General features: G+C 34.2%; 1 protein-coding gene across 1 annotated transcript in view; it reads right to left on the bottom strand.

The window, feature by feature from the left end:
- The window catches only part of LOC150102160 (tRNA pseudouridine synthase Pus10-like), a 166,194-nt gene that overhangs the window by 22,953 nt on the left and 121,574 nt on the right, over positions 1–21,667 (bottom strand). The window contains exons 12-14 of the mRNA XM_090399825.1: positions 21,588–21,664; positions 19,777–19,832; positions 5,881–6,042 (exon numbers count right to left, since the gene is read on the bottom strand). Coding sequence (XP_090255951.1) covers positions 5,881–6,042; positions 19,777–19,832; positions 21,588–21,664 — 295 coding nt within the window. The remainder of the gene's footprint in view (positions 1–5,880; positions 6,043–19,776; positions 19,833–21,587; positions 21,665–21,667) is intronic.

Raw genomic sequence — 21,667 nt, forward strand, 5'->3', positions numbered from 1 at the left:
CAGATTCAAATCTTTTTCAATGGATGAACACAGTGGGTGACAAAATTAATTGTACAAGCAAATGCTTTTGCTAGAGTCCAAATAAGCAGATTCTCCAGAAGTGATTGTATCACATCTTCCATGTTGACCGTAAGCACTGCTAAGTATTGACATGTTAAACATTTATTTGTAGCTACAGCTGATCATAAATTACCAACAGATGTATATATTATCAACTTTTGTAGGTATGCATTATGTATCCTGTCTACTTCTGGACATGATTCTTCTGCAAATGTGGATGTGATTTTGTTGCAACATTTGATCACTTATGTTATCATTTTTTATAAAGATATGCAGTCAGGTGGTCCTCAGTAAAGGTTGGAGCCTCTGAAATCCACTGAACACACACAAACAAGCAATGTAACACCTAACTACTTATCCAAATTGAATTTGTTGAGCTCCTTGTAGTAAAGTATTTTGAGTGTATTCTGCAAATGTGGATGTGATTTTGTTGCAACATTTGATCACTTATGTTATCATTTTTTATAAAGATATGCAGTCAGGTGGTCCTCAGTAAAGGTTGGAGCCTCTGAAATCCACTGAACACACACAAACAAGCAATGTAACACCTAACTACTTATCCAAATTGAATTTGTTGAGCTCCTTGTAGTAAAGTATTTTGAGTGTGCAAATGAATAAGGGAACATGGCACAGTGTCATTTATAGCTATGTGCTATAGACTCCTGTTTTCTTAGTAGCTTATATTCATTTGAATTTGATGTGCTCAGGTATCCCAGTAATTTTGAAACACATTATATAAATATATAGTAAGAATTTTATAAACTACATTTATCTTTCTAAAAGCACTTATTACTGAGAGCAAAATGAATCCTGTTTGTTGTTTTCTGGAACATCTCCAAAATCTGTATTAATCATAATAGATTCACTGTATAACAAAACATAATGTAAAAATCAGCTAATATCTTTTTATTCCCATAAACGGGAGTAGGCGAGGCCATTTAGCTCTATCTAACTTTTGGAGACTGAGTGGGCAGTTCAATCTCCACTGGTACCAATCAGAGATAGATGGCCCAAAGCTATCACTAATTAAGCGGTACACAGTGAAGAGAGACGGCTCAAATGTGCCGCCATCTCGTGGTCCCTAACACAATATATTTAATGTCTGAAATAATGTGGGAAACATAATGTATTGTTATAAAAAATCAAGTGGATATTAGATCCAGCATTGTTTCAAATAAAGTACCTTTTGGCTCTTTATTTTAGTAAATAATGTATTGTCTATTTATCAACACTTCTTTTAAATTCTGATGAAATGAAACTGGAGATCCTTACTGAAATATATTGAACAAATTCAGTTTCAGCTTTTAAGAGTAACTGAATGACAAACACAAGTTGCTGTTATAGTTTAAGAGAATATTAATCGCGCTTATTGCTTAGAGATTATACTACAGATATATACAATTACACCACTCTCTTTAAACTTCAGAATCCAATTCTCACTAGTTAAAATCATCTATCAGCCAAGAACAATTATAAACCTTGCCATCATGCATAGCAAAGACCTAAAGTAGCCTGAAAAAGTATTATGTTTGGTCTCAGGTAGTTTTGTATTTCTTATCCCACAAGCATGTGATGAAATGAACTGATTAGTAGAACATATATGACAAACCCGAAGTGGACCTCTACTACATTATTATTATTACACAGTCCAGAGTCAGCAGACTCATCATGAGAGGTTCATTCACAACTGACAACATATATATCATACTGAATCGTAAAATTCTTAACACTCCTTGCATTAACAACATATTCTGGGTAATGTGTTCCATTTACTCACATTTCTCTATGTAAAAAATCTACTCCCCATATCCATCTTCACCACTAAATAAAAACTTCCAGAGATGGGCTCTCACCTTCTACTCTTTTTATAATTCCCTCATTATAATAAACATCTCTATCACATTACCTCTTTTCCTTCATGCCCACAAACTCTGCAAATCCACATTTCTTCAACCTCTCTCTCTCTCTCTCTCTCTCCATATAGCCAGCATTCCAGAGTCCTGATACTGTCTTAGTTACTCTTCTCTGGATCCTCTCCAATGTTTCCAAATCACACTGAAAATCAGGTGACAAAATCTGAGTACAACAGTCCAAGTGTGGTCTGATCAGTGCTCTATACAGTGACATAACCACTTCCTTATCCCTATATGTTAGAGTACTTCTTATAATAGCAGCACTATGATGCAGCTTTTGCTCTCAGCTTCAGTCTACTGTCAACCATCACTCAAACCTCATCCACTTCCTGCAGTAGATCACTGTCAATATAGTACACAGCCTTATATTTCCGCACTCCGAAATGCAACACCTTGCACTTATTAATACTAAAACTACAACCCCACTCTTTTATCCAAGTCAAAAGTCTATTGAAATCTTCCTGAATGGAAATGACATCAGCAGTGCTAATAATTCTCCCTAACTTTGCATCATCAGCAAAAAACTGAAGATCCCTGGTCAGTACACATGATATATCATTTACAAGGAAATTAAACAGCAGGGGCCCTAGAACAACCCTGCGGGCACACCACTGGTTACCTTCCTTTTTGAGACACTGCTCCATCATACACAACTTACTGGTATTGTTCAGAGCCAATTGCCAATCTATCTAATCAATATACTATCTAGTTCCATCCTCTGTAGCTTGTACACCAACTTATGTGGGAATCTATCAAATGCTTTTGATAGATTCCCAAGAATATCACTGTATATGATTATCCTTATCTAATACCATAAAATGCAAGTAAATTGCTAAAACAAAACCTACTCTTTATAAATCCATGCTAACCATCATAAAGATTACTATGTCCATCAACCCAATCTTGTATTCTATTCCTAACCAATCTCTCCAACACCTTGACCAGATCTGCAGTTATGCAGACTGTTAGAAGCTTCTGTCCTAGAACTATGCTTATGAGGTGGTACTATTTTACCCTCTTTCCATTCCTTAGGAACCTTATCCACTGGACTTTCATTAAATACCCAGGTTAAGGGCATAGCTAACTATTATGCACATTCCTTAAAAATATGTGGTGATATGTCATCCATTCCCACAGCATTATTAACAAAACCCAAGCAATACTTGAAACACCTCTGATTCTTCAACTTCCAATTCTCCTAATACTAGCTTCCCTTCTATATATTGCACAGCATCATTTAAACCAGTATGATATATGCTGATAAAGTGCTCATTCAATAATTCCACTATATCCTTTGCAATGGTCACTGCTTCCATGATTATTGACCAGTTGTTGGAAGTTTTTACACTTGGTTACAATGACTTCACATCAAACCTGTAAGGATATGTGCTTTGCATTAGGGGATACTGAGGTGATGTGAAGTCATTAGCTTCTATATATGAGTTGCCCAATCCTGAAAATACTTCAGGTGCAAACTTTGTTTGCTTATACTTGGATAAAGGATTAAAACAAGAATATAATTTCTTGACATCTTTAATTTATAGTATAACCAAGTGGAAAAGCTTCCAACAACTATCTCTAATCCAGAGTATTTTAATAATAAGGTGCGATGCCTTTTGGCTACTTGTATATGAAAACATGACTTCTGCATTACTTCAACCTTGGTATCACCTCTGGGTCTGGCTCCCACTGATGAGACCTCAATAAAGGTTGAAACTGGTCTGAGTAGTGACCCTTCTCATAATGCATAGCATTATACATGTCTGTAACGATATGTGCTTTTCATTATGGGTTACTAAGGCAAGTGATAAGGCATGTGAAGTCATTAGCTTCTATATATGAGTTACAAACTTTGTTTGCTTACACTCGGATAAAGGATTAAACTAAGAATATAATTTCTTGGCAGCTTTAATTTATGCTATCTGCCAGTGTCAACCTGCCTTAATTATTTTTCCTCTTGCTTCCATATAACAGAAGAATTCCCTTGAATTAATCTTGCCTGACCAGCCAACTTTTTCTTTCTTTAACATGCTCATCATCTTCCCTGCCTGCATTTTATACTCATCATAGATTTGATTGCCATCAACTGTCTTGTACCTCATCCATAACGTTTTATTTTCCAACAAAGCTTGCTTGTTATCATTGTTCATCCATTTTGCTCATATTCAATTTGCTCGCTTAACTCTTGGTATGCAGTTAAATATTGCTTGTGTCAGATACTGCCTTATGAATTCCCATGCACTGTCAACATCTTTTGACAGGGCATGGGAATTCTTTTTGGCAGTACCTTTTTGTTGTTTCACCACTTCCCAAACAAGTATCTCATGATCACAAATTGGTGGCAGTGTCAACACCTCATTAACAACTACATTTTGTGAAGTTATCATCAAATCCAAAATACTAAAACTTCTAGTTGGTTACATGCTGCTTAAGGTATTTATCCCTCAGAAATTCAACAAACTCACTCTTCTTATTCCCATACATTATCTCCTTCTTCCATTCTATATTCCTGTAATTAAATTCTCCTCTCAAGATCATCATCTTTTTACATGCCCAACCAATTTGCCTAAACATTTCACAATTAGTATTCTCTACATTCCCTGGCTTATAACAGCATCCTCTCAGATATACAAGCCTCCTGTTAATTTAAACTTCACATCATACAGATTCAAAATTTGCACATGTACTATCAACTTCCATACTTTGTGGACAATTCCTCTGCAATCATTAACAGTACTCTTCCTCCTCTTTCACCTTCCTGTCCCTCCATTTCTATTCCAGATAGCACATCATCCTCGGACAACCAAGTTTCATTTATACTGATTAACTTTGGGATTAACTGACTCATCAATGCAACAAACGCAGCACTCGTATTTCGAATACTCCTACATTTGAATACAAACATAATAATCCTCATGTCTTTGAGACCATTCTTCCAATACAGACATTCTCTACTCTAGCTGCTATACCTTGCTCTCTTCAGTCTGACCACTCCTGTTTCCCTGATCCTAACTCTGATTGCCATTCATACCTGCCTGATCCTCATAGTTACACATTCCATCACCTTGTCCGGTCATAACCACATCTTTAATCTTATGATCATCTTCCTCTTGCTTTACAGTCCATTTGGCTGTCCTATCCTGCTTCACAAGTACCCTTTGATTGTTAGCTATATTACCATCTTGATTCTGTGCCTTCTCAACAAACAATAGCCTTTCTAAAATGCCCAACACCAAATCCATTCAAATGCAATCCATCAATTTTAAACCATTCAAATTTCCCTTTAAATTCACTCCACAGATTCACAAACTAAATCCAATTTACTTACATAACTCAAATCATCTTGCTATTCATTATCTATGTGAATAGCAAGATGATTTGAATAGCAACACACTAACAACACTATTATCCTTTACCTCCTGCAATAACTTCCTCAAGTCTCCATCAACATTTCTTTTTTCACCAACTAAGTCATTCATGCCCACTTAGCTATTCACATGTGACATCATTTTGATGCTGTATGGTCACTCCCATATCTCACTTTTTTTTGAAAGTGAAGCTTCTGATAGAATAAGTGGTAGGGTCACAGATGTCCTTTCCACAAAAATACCACACAACGACCACTAATTATGATACCACTCTTTCCTTCTCTGAAAAACCTTAGTCATTAACTTGTTTACATGTTAAAACATGTATATAAACATGTTTAAATATTTTTTTTGTGTTTATACAAAAGTGTTGAAAGCATTACAAAAGCAAACATAGTAGGTATTTAGTTAAACAGCAGAAGCAAATAAGTGAATGAATGAATGAGTGCACAGTAAAGAGAAAATATAAAAATGCTGTAATGGATTAAAAAAAAAAAAAGAGAGAAAGTTATCACAGTGATAATATCATTCATTTTTACCTGTGTAATACTCTAATTGGAGTCTTTTGTTTCAATACAAGGTCTTTGATTGAATCTAAGCATTTGATATCATCATGTGTAAAAGGCCGATTAATACAACACAAGGCAGAATAAGTTTTTTTCTTTTCCTCTTCTCCTTTCTTCAACTTTTGAGTATCATCCCTATAAATAAGCATCAACCATGAAAGAAAGATAAATTCAGATAATTAAATATTATTATTATTTTGATAACCTCCATGGAATCAATAGACTCATCATGAGAGGCCCACTCATCACTCTCCATATAAAAATTCTATTCCTCACAACCTTTTTCATCACGGGTTTATTATTTACACAGTTTGTGTCAGGGAGCAAAATGTTTGCATTCAGCATTATTTTCAATGATATTTGAATCAACCAACAAAGAATATGACAAATAATTCTGTTGATATGATACATATAAGTTACAGTATGCAATTATGAAAGCTGTGCTAATGTACATATAGACTTTGTACTTGGTCTGCTGATACAATACATAAGTTAAATACATAGTAGGTATTTAGTTAAACAGCAGAAGCAAATAAGTGAGTGAATGAATGAATGAATGAATGAACGAGTAAGTGCACAGTAAAGAAATAATATAAAAAATGCTGCAGTGGATTAAAAAAGCGAGAGAGAGTGAGAGAGAAAGTTATCACAGTGATAATATCATTCACAGAATTTTGGAACATTTGAACAATTTTTACTATTAAAAGAAATGCAGAAATTAGAGCATATGGGACTGGATTATAAAATATTAGCATGAAAAAAAGGATAGCTGACTGACAGATATCAAAAAATAGTATTGAGGGGGGGGGATCTGCAAGATTTAAGGAAACCAGTGGTTTGTTTTTGAGGAATGAAAGACCTGAGTTTCTGGGATGGAAAAACCTTTACACTTTGGTATAAAACTGGCTACCTCACCTTCACTTGAAAGTCCTTATCAAGATTCTTCTCATCCTAGACAGCATTCAAACCCATGTCTTTCTAGCCAAAGGGTACTGTCAGTACCAACTGGGCTACAAGGACTCCCCACCCCCATATGTGAAGTAGGATTTTTCTTCTTTTGGGTAATAAGACAGGATTATGTTTTGACAGCAATGAAATTCACTAAGTTATTTTCAATCTAGTTGAGAGTGGTGAGAACATCAGTGTTTAAGACATTGGTTATAGTAGATCTTGAAGCCTGAATCATCTGAGTGCTTCAGGGTTTCTTGCATGAAAAACAGAAATAGAGAATACTGTCAACAAAAAAAAACCTATGAATAGGATTTGAAATAAGAGAGAGAAGGTCAAGGATTTATAGGGAGAATGAGTAGAGAACTCTCATATACTCTGGCATTTATAAAGAAATCTGACCAGAGAGCATGCTGGCAATCCAATCACAAAAGGCAGGAAGAAGACCATAAGACGGTAACTTGTTTAGAAAGCCTCGATGCTAGACATGATCAGATGCTATACAAATATCAATAGCAACCACAAGAGTTTCTCCAATTGTCTCCATGACCTGTTTCCAAAATAGGTAAGGTCAGCAAAGAGGCTGCAGAACAAGAATGGTGGAATCCATACTGGTAATCACTAATTAACTGATAGGTCTCCATTAGTACTGTGGGCAGGCTAAACACTTTTTCCTATTTTTCTTAATTTTATATATTTTTTATTTATTTTTTACATAATCTGGAAACCCTGCTCTAGAGACCAAACATGATGGAACTTTTTTCAAGCAGCATCAGGCCCCTAATAATCAGGGTTGAGTTCTCACACTGGGCATTGAAATTCATCCCCCAACTAAGAACAATCACAAACATCCATGCCCAAGGTGGCATTTGAACCCACAACCTGTGAGGTGGAGGGCAAAAGCACTAACCATTCAGCTAACCAGGTCTGAAGAGAAGATTATTGATGACCTTCTCTATCACTTTCAAGAGTACTAAGGTGAGAGCAATAGGACAATAGTTTGATAGGTGATTTTTATCTCCCTTTTTAGGAAAGCTGAATAAAAGATTGCTTATGTACTATTGGATAGATGCTAGATGAATATGGCAGATTACACAGACAATACACGATAGGTGTTAATTGTGGATAAGAAGATTTGAGCACAATTGGAGGGATGCCATCTGGACCAGGAGAATTATCAAGATTAATGAGGGTTTTTCTGATTCTATTTTGGCAAAATATTAGAAAAGGAATGTGGTGAGCTGTTAGTGATATCATAAGAGGTTATTTTCCTTAGTCATCTGAACAAGAGATGATGGAAAAGAAATGATGCTAAGAGATATACATTATCTATGGGTGATGTTATGTCACTTCCCTCACATCAGCGTGATGGAAGTGGAAACAAGGAAGGGCAGAAGTTATGTCCAACAGCCTTAAGAAGGGGACCAGAAGGCTGAAATGCCAGATGAGTAGGAGGCAAGCCTGTTGCATTTGGCCCTCATGAAGTCTGCTTTGGCTTTATAATTTTTTTACATTTTTTGTTTCAGACTGTAGATATCTACAGTTTATCTGGAGTAAGATTTGGTTAAGGAAATGTCCAGCGTATTGAAAGAATGATGAAGATTAGCTTATTCTGGTTGGCTATTTGTGTTAGATGATGAATGATAGCAAATGATTCAGAATTGATTAATAAATAAATGATTCAGCTTCCCTTCAAGCTTGATCTGCAAAGTAAGAGAATGGTAGCTACTTTGTGTTATGAACATCAAAGTGCTAGGATAATACTTTGGATAATTACTGTATGAAATGAACTTTTAGAGAAAAGTAATAAAAGAGAACAGCAGCAGCAGTAGTTTGAATTAAAGGCAGTTATTAAAGCTATAAAGAGAAGTAAGGGAGATCTTGAAAGAGAGCAGATTGAAAAGAGGGGATTCCAGGTTTGATAACCTTTGGTAAGGAATGTCTGATTTGACAAAAGAAGTGTTCCTCCCTTTTTACAGAAGGTTGAGATCTTTGTAAGTAGTAGTTTTTATCATTACTGATGTCTCAGATGTTAGTGAAATATTGAAGTGTTTATTGGATGAAGTTTTGGTGTCATTTTGGCTTTTTTTAGGTATATCTTTGTTTTTTGGGAGGTGTTTTTAACATCTGTTGTGACACTAGTATTTGTTAGGTTATTATCTTTCATGGTACAGCTGAAGGACATAACTCAAAAATAGGAACTGCCCAGACTCCAATCTATGTGTGGACTGACAGATTTTTATCTTCCAACTTCTTTACTTTAAATCAATGCTGTCCAACATCTACAGAGTGGGCCAAGGTTTTTAAAATATACAGTGGATTGGGAATAGTATAATTTGGCCCAATTAAACTAGAATTTAAAAGGTGCATGTACATAAGACAAAATACAAGTTTGAACAAGTTTCTTGTTTCTTGTGTTGAAAAATTGCTGACTTATAAACTTAAATGACTGGCTTTAATTAAAGTAAAATATTTGTCATGAAAATAATTTCATTTATATACGTATGAGGGTGGTCTGAAAAGTTCTCAGACTCGACCATAGATGGAAACACTATCGGCATGATTTTTTTGTTCTAAGTTGATACATCTGTCATAAGCATCCATGTGAAATTGCAATTAATTCTATTAAATAGTTTGTTTTATACAGCTATCTGAAGCAAGTGTTGTTGGTATCCCTTAAAATGGATAAAATTGAGTATCGTGCGGTTATAAAATTCTTTGTAAAAGAAGGTTTAATGCCAATAGAAATTCAAAGATCATAAAAGTTTATGGGCACTCTTCTCTTTCGTTTTCAACAAATAAGAAATGGGCTGCCAAGTTTAATACTAGCCTTGAAGATGATCCATGTGAAGGACATCCAAAATTGTAACATCAGAAATCATTGATTAAGTGCATGATATGGCATTGGATGACCAGCAAGTCAAAGTGCGTGAAATTGCTGAGACTATAGGCATTTCAAAAGAACGTGTATATTCTGCATGAAGAATCGCAAATGAAAAAGCTTTGCGCAAGATGGGTGCCAGGCTTGCATGAAAATCTCTGAGCAGTGCTTGGAGCATTTTAAGAAGAATAAAACTCATTTTGTGTGTTGATTTATTATTATGGATGAGACTTGGATTCACCGTTACACACAAGAATCCAAACAGCAGTCAAAACAGTGGACAGAAGCTGGTTGTTCAGCACCAAAGAAGACAAAGTCGGTTCCATCAGCAGGAAAGGTCATGGCATCGGTGTTTTGGGATGCTAAAGGCATTTTGTTTATTAATTATCTTGAAAAGTGTAAAACAATAACCGGAGAATATTATTCCGATCTTTTAACCAGACTAGACGAAAAAATTCGTGAGAAAAGACCCAGTTTGCAGAAGGAAAAAATCATCTTTCATCAGGACAATGCACCTGCCCACAAAGGTGTTTTGGCAATGGGAAAATTAAGGGATCTACACTATGGAATTGTTATTGTTGGAACATCCACTCGGATTTGGCTCCCTCTGACTTCTATCTCTTCCCAAAAATAAAACTCTTCCTCGCTGGTCAGCATTTTTCTTCAAATCAAGAGGTGATTGCAGCTGTAGAGGGGCAATTTTGCAGATTTTACTGAGAACCACTACAGGGATAGGATAATGGTGCTGGCAAATCGCTGGAATAAATGTATTAGTCTTAAGGGAGATTGTGTTGAAAACTAAAAATAATTTTGAAATTATAAATTTGTTTTGTCATTGTTGGGCTGAGAACTTTTCAGACCACCTTTGTATTAAACACAAATACACTTAGCAGTTAATGATGTGTGAACTGATTGAGCATAGCCTATCAGTTTTTTTTTTTTTTTAATTGACTATAATTAAACAAAATCAGTGCATGTATTTAGTGCCTAATTAACCAGAACCCACTGTATATTAAAAAAAAAAAATACACCTGCCATCTAACTTTTAAAAACCTTGGTCCACTCTGCAGATGTTGGACAGCACTGAATTAAAGAAGTTGAAAGATAAAATTCTTTCAGTTAATGAACAAAATTCCTCTTGTTGTGCCCAGAAAAAGTCTGAGTATAGCAATGTGCAGGAGGTGCTATAAAACATGCAAACATATTGCTTTCCTGCATGAAATGGAGTTGTAATCCAGTAATAAATTTTCTATAGGTGGTCACCAGATCAAGCTTGGGGGGGGGGTGTCATCCTCATCATTCTTCTTCTAATGTCCTCTGATGTTTTACTTGTTTCCTCCTCAAAATCTTCACTTTCATTATAGTATTGAAGACAACATCAATAGATGCACAAACACTTCATACTTTTCTGATGTGGTTCAAGTCTAATGGGTCATCATTTTCAATACTGGCCATATCAATTGGCCTGAATATTTAAAACCAGTAAGCAACACAGTTTTGAATGGCCCCTAATGCTTATTTCTTCTGAATTATTGGCTATAAACTGTACTGCTTGTAACAAATTAACATTCTTCATTCATGAATAATACAAGCATGTAAACACAAGAAAGATATTTAATTAACCAAATATTTCAGTCTGGAAATAGCAGACCATCTTCAGTGGCACTACAAGAACAGTTAAAAAAAAAAAAAATTCTTTAAGAATATAATGACCTGTAAACGTTGGTTTCTTGTAAACTGTAGTTGTAAGAGTATTTGAAGGTGACTGGATGAGGAGAACATCTAAAAAAGATAACTGGTTGCTTTCTTCCAGTCACCTTCAAATACTCTTACAACTACAGTTTACAGGAAACCAACGTTCACAGGTCGTTATAAAGAATCAGCCCATCATCCTTGTCAAAAAACAGGAATCATAAAATGTCTAATCAGAAGAGCCAAAACTAATTGTTCTACTTCTAATTTTTTACAGAAAGAACTTTCTACTATCCAACAACACATGAAACTCAATGGCTTTTCCAAAAAGAGTACTCAACATCTTCTCATTTCTTATAATCCACCACAAAACAACAAAGATTCAATACGTCGAGTTCCAATTCCATACATCTCCGGGATTTCAGAACCTATCACAAGAATTCTAAAGAAATATGAGTTAACAGCTACGTATTCACCTATTAACAATTATTAATTTTCCTTCTCCTAAAGACAAACGCTCAACTATGTCTCTTCCTGGAGTTTATCAAATTCCCTGCAACTGTGATCGCTCCTATTTTGGACAAACTGGATGTTCTCTTGAAAAAAGAATCCAAGAACATCAATCCTCCATTCATCACAAACCTGAAAAATCTGAATTGGCTCAGCACAGGATTGAAACTAACCACAACATCCTTTGGTCAAAAACTCGCTTCTTACATAGATCCCGTTATAAATTTGAACGTTTATTCAAAGAAAGCATAGAGGCCTTACTCCATCGTCATAACCTGAATCGGAATGACTGTATATCTATATCAAAAATCTGGGAAAGTCTAATCAGGATAACTCATTAATTCATATTAATTTTATGTTATTTAATATTATTAATTAATATCTTTATTTCAATTATGTCTCTGCTTAAAAATATTCCCTTTAATACTTAGTGATATAACATCACGCGGCTTGTTCTATTTTTAAATGATCTATTGTTAGTATTCCACCTCGTTTTTTTTTTTTTTAACTGTTCTTGTAGTGCCACTGAAGACGGTCTGCTATTTCCAGACCAAAATATTTCGTTAATTAAATATCTTTCTTGTGTTTATGTGCTTATATTACTCAGTCTTTATGTCACAAGTATCCTTAAAACATCAAATTCTTCATTCATAGCAATTGTCAAGAATCAGTAAAATTTTTCTTGATTTCTGTTTTAATTCAATGTCCCAACTCATAAGCCAATTCTTAAAAAATTCAGATCATTTACACATTTTTGTTCACATGGTACTGAACTGGTAAACATTCCATTCTAATCCATTTAAAGCATTGAGACATGGCCCTTTAACTAACAGTTCCTGACTTTGAACAGCATAACACTGTTACCTATTAGTATTGCTTTCCTGATTCAAACAGCATAGCATGTTAATAACACAGGGAAACATCTGATGTGGCACAATAAAATAGGCCTGTTTCATCAATATTGCAGGTGTCATCAGCACTACAATTTTGAATCAATATTATGTAATTTTTCTAGCACTCCATGTAGTAGAGGTTTCTGGCCGGTCCAATTAAACGATCCTGTGTCTCAAATAAATGAAATAAATTCTTGTTATAATCTCATATTGCTTTTGTTCTTACAGATTGTTCCAATAAAATAGCAGTTCCAATTAACTGGTGGACCAATTAATCAGATTATACTGTACGATGATGTAAATATAAAGAAAAAAAAGAAAAGAAGAAGTTCTGCTTAATTTTTTAAACCTTTAAGTTCTTTTTATTTTAATTCATATTAGAATTGAAATTAAAATCTGGAAAAAAATTAGATTTAAAGAAAGCACTATGGATGACTCAGTACCATGTGACATTGTTTCTTGTCCATTTTGATTATTTGAAATGCGATTTAAAATTTGAAAAAAAAAAATTCATTTAATGTTATTGCTTGTTCACTTTGATTCTAGTTGCTGAAAGTCAAAGCATCGTCATCACCAAATTCCTGCCATGTACTCTAAAGGGGTGTACAGGATATGATAGTACTACATGAAAAATTTACATCATTACTAACTTCCTATCTACAATTTTCCTCCAAATCAGTCTGCTACTTGTCAAGACTGCAACATTACCAGATCTTATATTTCTATCGTCTAAGGCACTTTGTACCATATCAATCCACCTATATCTTCGTCTTCCTCTGTGTCGTTTTCCTGCAAACCTGGCAGAGAACACTTGTTTTGCTAATCTTTCCTTGCCCATTCTGTTTAAGTAACCATTGCACCTGAGATTAGCTCTGCTAATGCATTCCTGGATGCTGACAATGTCAAGTTCTTTCCTAATATTCTCGTTTTTAATATGATATTGCCATTGATGCCATCTGTTCATGCCGCTAATCTTTCTCAGGACTCTCATATCTGCAGTCTCTAGTCTTTGGACAAGTGTTTTACTTCTGACCCACCTCTCAGATCCATAAGTTAAAACTGATTTGAGCACTGTCTTGTATACACCTAATTTAGTGTTCCGACTAATTTCTCTCTTATTCCATATGAATTTATTCAATTGACTTACTACCATACCAGCTTTGTTGATTCTGTTGTCTATTTCCATATTTAATTTACCATCTTCACTAAAAATCATGCCTAGGTAGCAGAAATGTTTTACTTGTTCCACAGGTTCTCCATTCACAACACAGTTGACATTTTCAATGATTCTGCCTATTTTCATTGTCTTTGTCTTTTTATTGATGACCTTCATACCATATATATTACAACAGTTATTCAATTTAGTTAGAGAACCTGCAGACTTGTAGCGGATTTATTTAGTAGTATAACTTCGTCCGCATAAACCAAAGAGCTGACATTAACATCTAAAATTCTGATATCATGCTTAATACCACTTTCCTTCATCATGTGATCCATATAGATAATGAATAACAAAGGGAATAATGTACATCCTTGTCTCACATCATATTTAACATTAAACCATCTTCCTGTATTTCCTACAATTCTAACTGCTGACTTACAACTCAAATAAAGACTAAGTATTGCTTGATATAATGCCCCATTGACACCATATAACTGTAGCAGTTGGAATAGCTTCTCTCTTGGCACCTTGTCATATGCCTTTTCCAAATCGACAAAACTTAAATACAGATTTGTTATATTCCCATGATTTCTCCACTATTTGTCATAAAGTGAAGATCTGATCCTGACAGCCTCTATTTGACCTGAATCCAGATTGTTCTTCTCCAAGCTTTCTTCCACAATTCTTCTCAACCGTTTCTAAGTATACTTTCATATATCTTACCAGGAACACTCAGTAGGGATATACCTCTGTAATTCTCATATTCAGTTTTATTTCCCTTTTTTTAAATATGTGGGCAGCCACTGTAAGACTTTTATACCACCATACTTCAGCATTTCTGGTCGAATATCATCTACCCCTACTGCCTTTCCACATTTCAAGCCTTTGATGGCTTATTCTACTTGAAGTATGGATATGTATCCCTGACTGCATGCCTCATCATCATCATCATCAAATTCCTGCCATGTACCCTCAAGGGGTGTACAGGATATGACAGTACTACATGAAAAATTTACATCATTACTAACTTCCTATCTACAATTTTCCTCCAAATCAGTCTGTTACTTGTCAAAACTCCAACATTATCAGATCTTATATTTCTATCGTCTAAGGCACTTTGTACGTATCAATCCACTATATCTTGGTCTTCCTTTGGGTCGTTTTGCTGCAACCTGGCAGAGACAACTTGTTTTGCTAATCTTTTTTCGCCCATTCTGTTTAAATGACCATACCATCTGAGATTAGCTCTGCCAACGCATTCCAGGATGCTGAAAATGTCAAGTTCTTTCCTAATATCCTCATTTTTAATATGATATTGCCATTGATGCCATCTGTTCACCCCTATAATCTTTCTCAGGACTCTCATATCTGCGGTCTCTAGTCTTTGGTCAAGTGTTTTACTTCTGAGCCAGCTCTCAGATCCATAAGTTAAAATGGTTTGAACACTGTCTTGTATACAGCTAATTTAGTGTTCTGACTAATTTTTCTCTTATTCCATATGTATTTATTCAATTGACTTCTCACCATACCAGCTTTGCTGATTCTCTTGTCTATTTCTATATTTAATTTACCATCTTCACTAAAAATTATGCCTAAGTAGCTGAAATGTTCATTCACATTTTCAATGATTCTACCTATTTTCATTGTCTTTGTTTTTTTATTGCTGATCTTCATACCATATCTATTACAACAGTTAGTCAATTTAGTGAGAGAATCTTGCAGACTTGCGGATTTATTTAGAAGCATGACATCATCTGCATAAAGCAAAGAGCTGACATTAACATCTCCAATTTTGATATGTTTAATACCACTTTCCTTCATAATGTGATCCATATAGATAATGAATATAAGATTGGATAATGTATATCTTTGTCTCACACCAGATTTAACATTAAACCATCTTCCTGTACTTCCTTCAATTCTAACTGCTGACTGTAGCGTACTGAATAGCTTCTCTCTTGGCACTTTGTCATATGCCTTTTCCAAACTGACAAAACATAAATACAGATCTTTGTTATATTCCCATGCTTTCTCGACTATTTGTCGTAAAGTGAATATCTGATCCTGACAGCCTCTATTTGGCCTGAATCCAGCTCGTTCTTCACCAAGCTTTTCTTCCACAATTCTTCTCAACCGTTTCTCAAGTATACTTGCATAGATCTTGCCAGAAACACCCAGTAGGGAAATTTCTCACATTCAGTTTTATTTCCCTTTTTATATATGGGTACTATGAGAGCTACTCCAATCATCGGGAATTCGTCCCTTTGTCCAGGCTTTCTGAACTATGCAGTGCAGCCACTGTAAGACTCTTATACCACCATACTTCAGCATTTCTGGTCGAATATCATCTACTCCTGCTGCCTTTCCACATTTCAAGCCTTTTATGGCTTTTTCTACTTCAAGTATGGATATGTATTCCTGACTGCATGCCTGTTGAGTGTTTTTTACCACTGTGCTGTCATCACTGCTTGTTTCATTTAACAGCTTTTCAAAGTAATTACTCCATACTTCAAGGATATTTTTTTCTCCCGTTTTCATTTCACCTTTATCATCTCTAACTCCTTTTACAGCACTCTTTCCTCCATTCCTAAGCTTCTTCAACAACCTCCAGAATATCTTACCACCTTCTTCATATTTATTTTCTATGTTCTTGCCAAAGTCCTCCTATGACTTGTTTAGGTAGTTTTACACAGTGTTTAGCATTCTGGCATTTGTCTCTGTTTTCTCTAAAAGCACAAGCTGACTTATTTGACAGGAACTTTTGATATGCGTTCTTCTTTTCCTTCACTGCCTCTTTAACTTCCTGTGTCCACCAGGGAGTTCTGATTTTTCTATCCTTGCAGAAAACCTTACCACATGCCTCTCTGACTGAATCAATCAGTGTTTTCTTCAAGGCATGCCACTGAATCTCCAAGGTTTGGTTGCTGTTCTCAAACTCTTTTTATTTTTTCTTCAATAATCTTTGTGTATTTTAGTCTACAGTTCACATCTGAGAGCTGCTCAACTTTTATTCGCTTTAAAACTTTCTTACATGTTCTTCTTTTCAATATGAAATTCAATTTTATCCTGCTCAAGACTAAATAGTGATCACTTCCAATTTCAAATCCTCTCTACACTCTGGTGTCCTGCACCAGGGAGAAAACATCACTATCAACAATAATATAGTCAATGAGACTTTTCTTATTCCTTGCCTCTTCTCTCCATGTGAATTTGTGCACATTTTTATGTTGGAACATGGTGTTAGTAATAACCAGTCCATGTCCTGAGCAGAAAACCAACAGATATTTGCCATTATTATTAGCTTTGCTCTTTTCTCCAAATTTTCCCAAAATATTTTTTGTATGTTTCACAATCATTTCCTACTCTGCTATTTAGATCCCCAACAATGACCAACTTTTCTTTTTCATTGTGTCAGTTGCTTAAAAGCCTCAAAAACTCCTCCACTTCTACCTTAGTAGAACCTTCTGTGGGACCATAGGTACAAATAAGTCTCATTGTCCAATTCCCCATTCTCATATTAGCCCACATAACTCTACTTGAGACTGCTTGCCATTCAAGAAGATTAGCCTCGTATTTTGTGTTGAGTCCAAGTAATTGTTCAATAATAGTTATTCATACATTCGTGTAGTTTGACTATGTATTTCATGCTAGAAAATGCCCTCTCACGTATGTAAGTACTTCAAAAAACTGAAATAATATTTAATCCCAAATCTCTTATATTATTTCTTATATTTATTTCTAAGTAAAATTGTTTAAACTTTTTTTTTTCTTAAAAAATGTAAACAATTCTGCTCCGGTCTCTGTGTGAGCTCTAATAAAATCATCTGCCTGAAATTCACATAATTCCATTTGATAAATGGGATTTGTGCTTTCACCAATGTCAACATTCAATGGATTGTGGAGAAGATGCATGCTTGGTTTGAGTTTGTCAAATTTTTTATGCCTACTATCAAAATAATAAAAGTGTTAAGCTGAGGGAGAAATACTTTAAAAATCTATAATTTTACCAAGTATCGTTATTTCATTAAAAAAGCTGCTTCCAGGATTCAAAGTGAGTCAAACTGTTTCTTTCTAGATTTGATTTTAACGATCATAGCTTGCTACAAAAACAGCTATGTAACTGTAAAGGTTACAAATTTGTAACCTTTGAATAACATTTAGTGCATTCAAATGCTGCATACATGATATCAGTTAGAAAAGCTATTGTGCTAAGGAAAGAAACTTCAGTGATTTTGCTTTACTTAAGAAAAATCTCACCAAAAATTTTCCAGCATTAGATTCAACTGTTCAGAAGCAAGTCTCTATATCCAGCCACAAATGCATCTAAAAATAATACAAAAATACGGAGCCAAGAAGACTTCAATTTAGCAAGATAGTACATATCAATAACGATATTTGACATGTCATTATTTTACACCAAATGAATGAAACATAAAAGTTTTGAATATTACAAGAGGGTTTATAAGAATAAACATTCAGCACTGGAATACTTTTGCTTACAATACTTCAAAGACATGAACTCTACCTAAGAGTCCATACAGTCGCCTTTTATAGTGAACTGATAGATTTCACTGGTCTGGCAGCTGTTTTGAAATGTTAGTTCTCATCAGAGACCAGGCAGAAACCTAAGATAGCAAAAACAGCACTTCCATGTCATCTAAAAATGTTTTGCATTTTTTGTGTGTAAGAGCATGGTCAACTCTAATTAAGTTCATTATTTTCATATCCTGTCCATTGTATTAGATGGTTCCAGTGAATATCCACTAATACCTGTTGGTGTACAATGTAATGTAACACTTGATTCCATCTCTTTTAAGCAAATCAGCAAGTACAATATTTTTTCCTGTCGTACATTTAGATCCATCAGTTAGAATGGCAGTGAATTTGTTGAAACCACCATACTCATTCAGTAATAGTGGATTTAAGTTACAAATGTCTAATTTTTTATGTTCCAGGTAACTAAGTAAATTTTAAAAGTTCTTCAGAACAACTGAAATTATCTACTGTTCTAATAAATAATTAGCATTTCAGTGGTATGATACATCTAATGCTACAGAAAAATAAGAGCAATCCTGAATCACCTTTTTCTAGTTTGCAACCAATGTTTGTCCGTCTCTCACATGATGACCTATATTTTAATATGAAACACTTTCAAACTTTTTTTCAGCTAGTTTGTCTTTATCAAAAACTTAGCCATGTCAACAGTACAGTTTTTAATTAAATTTCCACCAGAGAATGGTTCTTTGTCTTAGCTATTCTTTTAGAAATGGCAAATTAGGAAATTATATTTATTAAAATAGTAAGATTGGAGACCTATAAGCATACACCGCTGGTTGATCTGGCTTAGGAATTGCAGTATATCATACTGTAGTATGATAAAACGGCAAAGAAAATTCAAAAATAAATTTAGTTTATTCATCATTTGTGGGTAGCGAAATTTCATTCTGTGGGCCTCAGGCAGCACAGTGTCAACCAGTGGAACAGCACTGCTCTCAATGGTAAAGAAGCTGAGAGATGAGATTCTGTCTACCATCACAGTGAGAGCTTTACACTCAATTGCAAAAAGAAGACCAAATGATGGAAACTTCATTAAAAGCCTTTGTGGAACCCAATCATCCTGAAAGTGTTAAGAGAATGGTATGAGATTTTTCATTCCTAATGTGTTTAAGCTAGCAACTTAAAATTATATCAATTCTAGAAGATGGATAAGTAAATTTGCTGAATGAAATGCTATATTATCTTGTTAATATCAAATTATCACCAAAACTTAGAAAAGAGCATACTTGGAAACCATCTGAAGATCTCTAATTGCCACATGCTCTGTACCGTTGTTCACTTCCTGCAAAATGGAAAATATTTTCCAACAATTAGGCAAGTAATAACTTCTCTACTCAGAACAAATTGAAATGTATAATAGATATTGTACATATTTTATGTTTTGCAATTTTTAGACATATTTACACATGAAATTATATAATTCCACATTCATTTCAGTTAAACATAAGGTGATCAGAACTCAAATTGGAACACACACAAAACGGAATCAATACTGAACAACCTCACATAATAAAATTTATAAAAATTAATATATTCTTTGAAGGTTCTTCCTCTTGATTGTTATACATTATATTAGAAATATTTTTGTTTTCATCCATATTATTATAGTTTATATTATACCTAAGCATGGTTAACAGAATTTGTGCATAAAATTAAGTCCATGCTTTTTGTATATCGATTTCAAGAGTAAACGATTTCCCTACACATTACCAAATTATCTACTACAACTACAAAGCAGACTCAACTGTACTTAATATACAGAAGGTATCACATGAATACAATTGCATGCAAAAACCTCTGTATATTATCATATAAACTGAATGAAAACAAGAAGATAAAATTTGTATATCAGTACAGTTATCCTGTCTTTTTTCATTTACAACATCACATATGCTTATCACTTTCTTTTTCTTCCTTTAAAATCTATAAATTCAAATCCCTTAAAAACATCTCAATATTAAAAAAAAAAGAAGCAAACAAACTGCTGAAAAAAAGGGAAGTTTTGGTTGCAATTAAGAAGCCACTCAGCTTTTTTAACAATGTTACTGTTGCTACTGTCAGTGTTCCTGCAATAATTTTTGACAGGAAGAATTTACACTAACAGCAGCAGCAGCTATTTGGCTTCTCATTTTAACAATTAAAATGATAAGACAAGCCCAATAGCTGTTTATGTGGTTTTTTTAAAAAAAATGTATGATATTTTAGGAAATATTTTTTCTAGATGAGGTAGTTAACCAGTTTAGGAATACATGATTAAAATCAGAAGCTTTCTATCCTTTTCCTTTATTTTGCTCTGAATGCAATGAAATTCTCAAGGAGACCTTAACATAAAATGATTATATTACAAATCTGGACAAAATCTATATGTAGAGAAAAACTGGAACGATTAGTGACTCAGTAGATGGATTAGTCACTGCTGTGCCTCTTGATTAAAAAATATATAAATAAAATAATCAAAAATAGAAAGTTGACATTTTTTTCTTTATTATGTAGATAATAAAGAAATAAATGAAGTAAATACGTACCAGTGTACTTGACATATTTGTTTATTTTCTTATGAGAAAAACTCAGCATCTCAGCAGTCAAAATTCAAATATGAACCGAATAACTGTAGACTTCTTTTAAGATAGGGTAAATTTAAGCCCTCTTCAAATCTGAAAATTCCCTAAGCTGGCTCTCTCAAGTTGTTTAAGTGAGATGGCTATGGCTCACAGCTTTGTTTCACTTTTAATTATAGAAATCAAATAATACAAATAATTTTTGCAACTCTTCATTGATTAAAAAAAAAAAAAATTATTATCCAATGATTTCAAATTACACAAATAGCACATTCAATAGTGGTTTCAAAATGATGCAAAATAATTTTGAAATATATACATAAAATAAATTTGTAATCTAATATTTTAATATTAATTCTTCTTATAAGGGAAAACAGCTGCAAGAATTTTGAATTACACTTGAAGATATTTAAGAGAAAGGAAAAATGAGAACTTCAACAAATAACTCACACACACACAAAATATACTGTAAACTTAACTGTTTGCATTTGCTGAAGTTCATCTTGAGTCCAATCAGAGCGCCTCGGATTAATGATCTCAAGAATAAATGGCCTGCCTA

The sequence above is a fragment of the Typopeltis vanoorti genome, chromosome 10, assembly GCF_054136105.1.
Source record: "Typopeltis vanoorti isolate ZY-2024b chromosome 10, IOZ_Tvanoo_1.0, whole genome shotgun sequence".
Taxonomy (NCBI): Eukaryota; Metazoa; Arthropoda; class Arachnida; order Uropygi; family Thelyphonidae; genus Typopeltis; species Typopeltis vanoorti.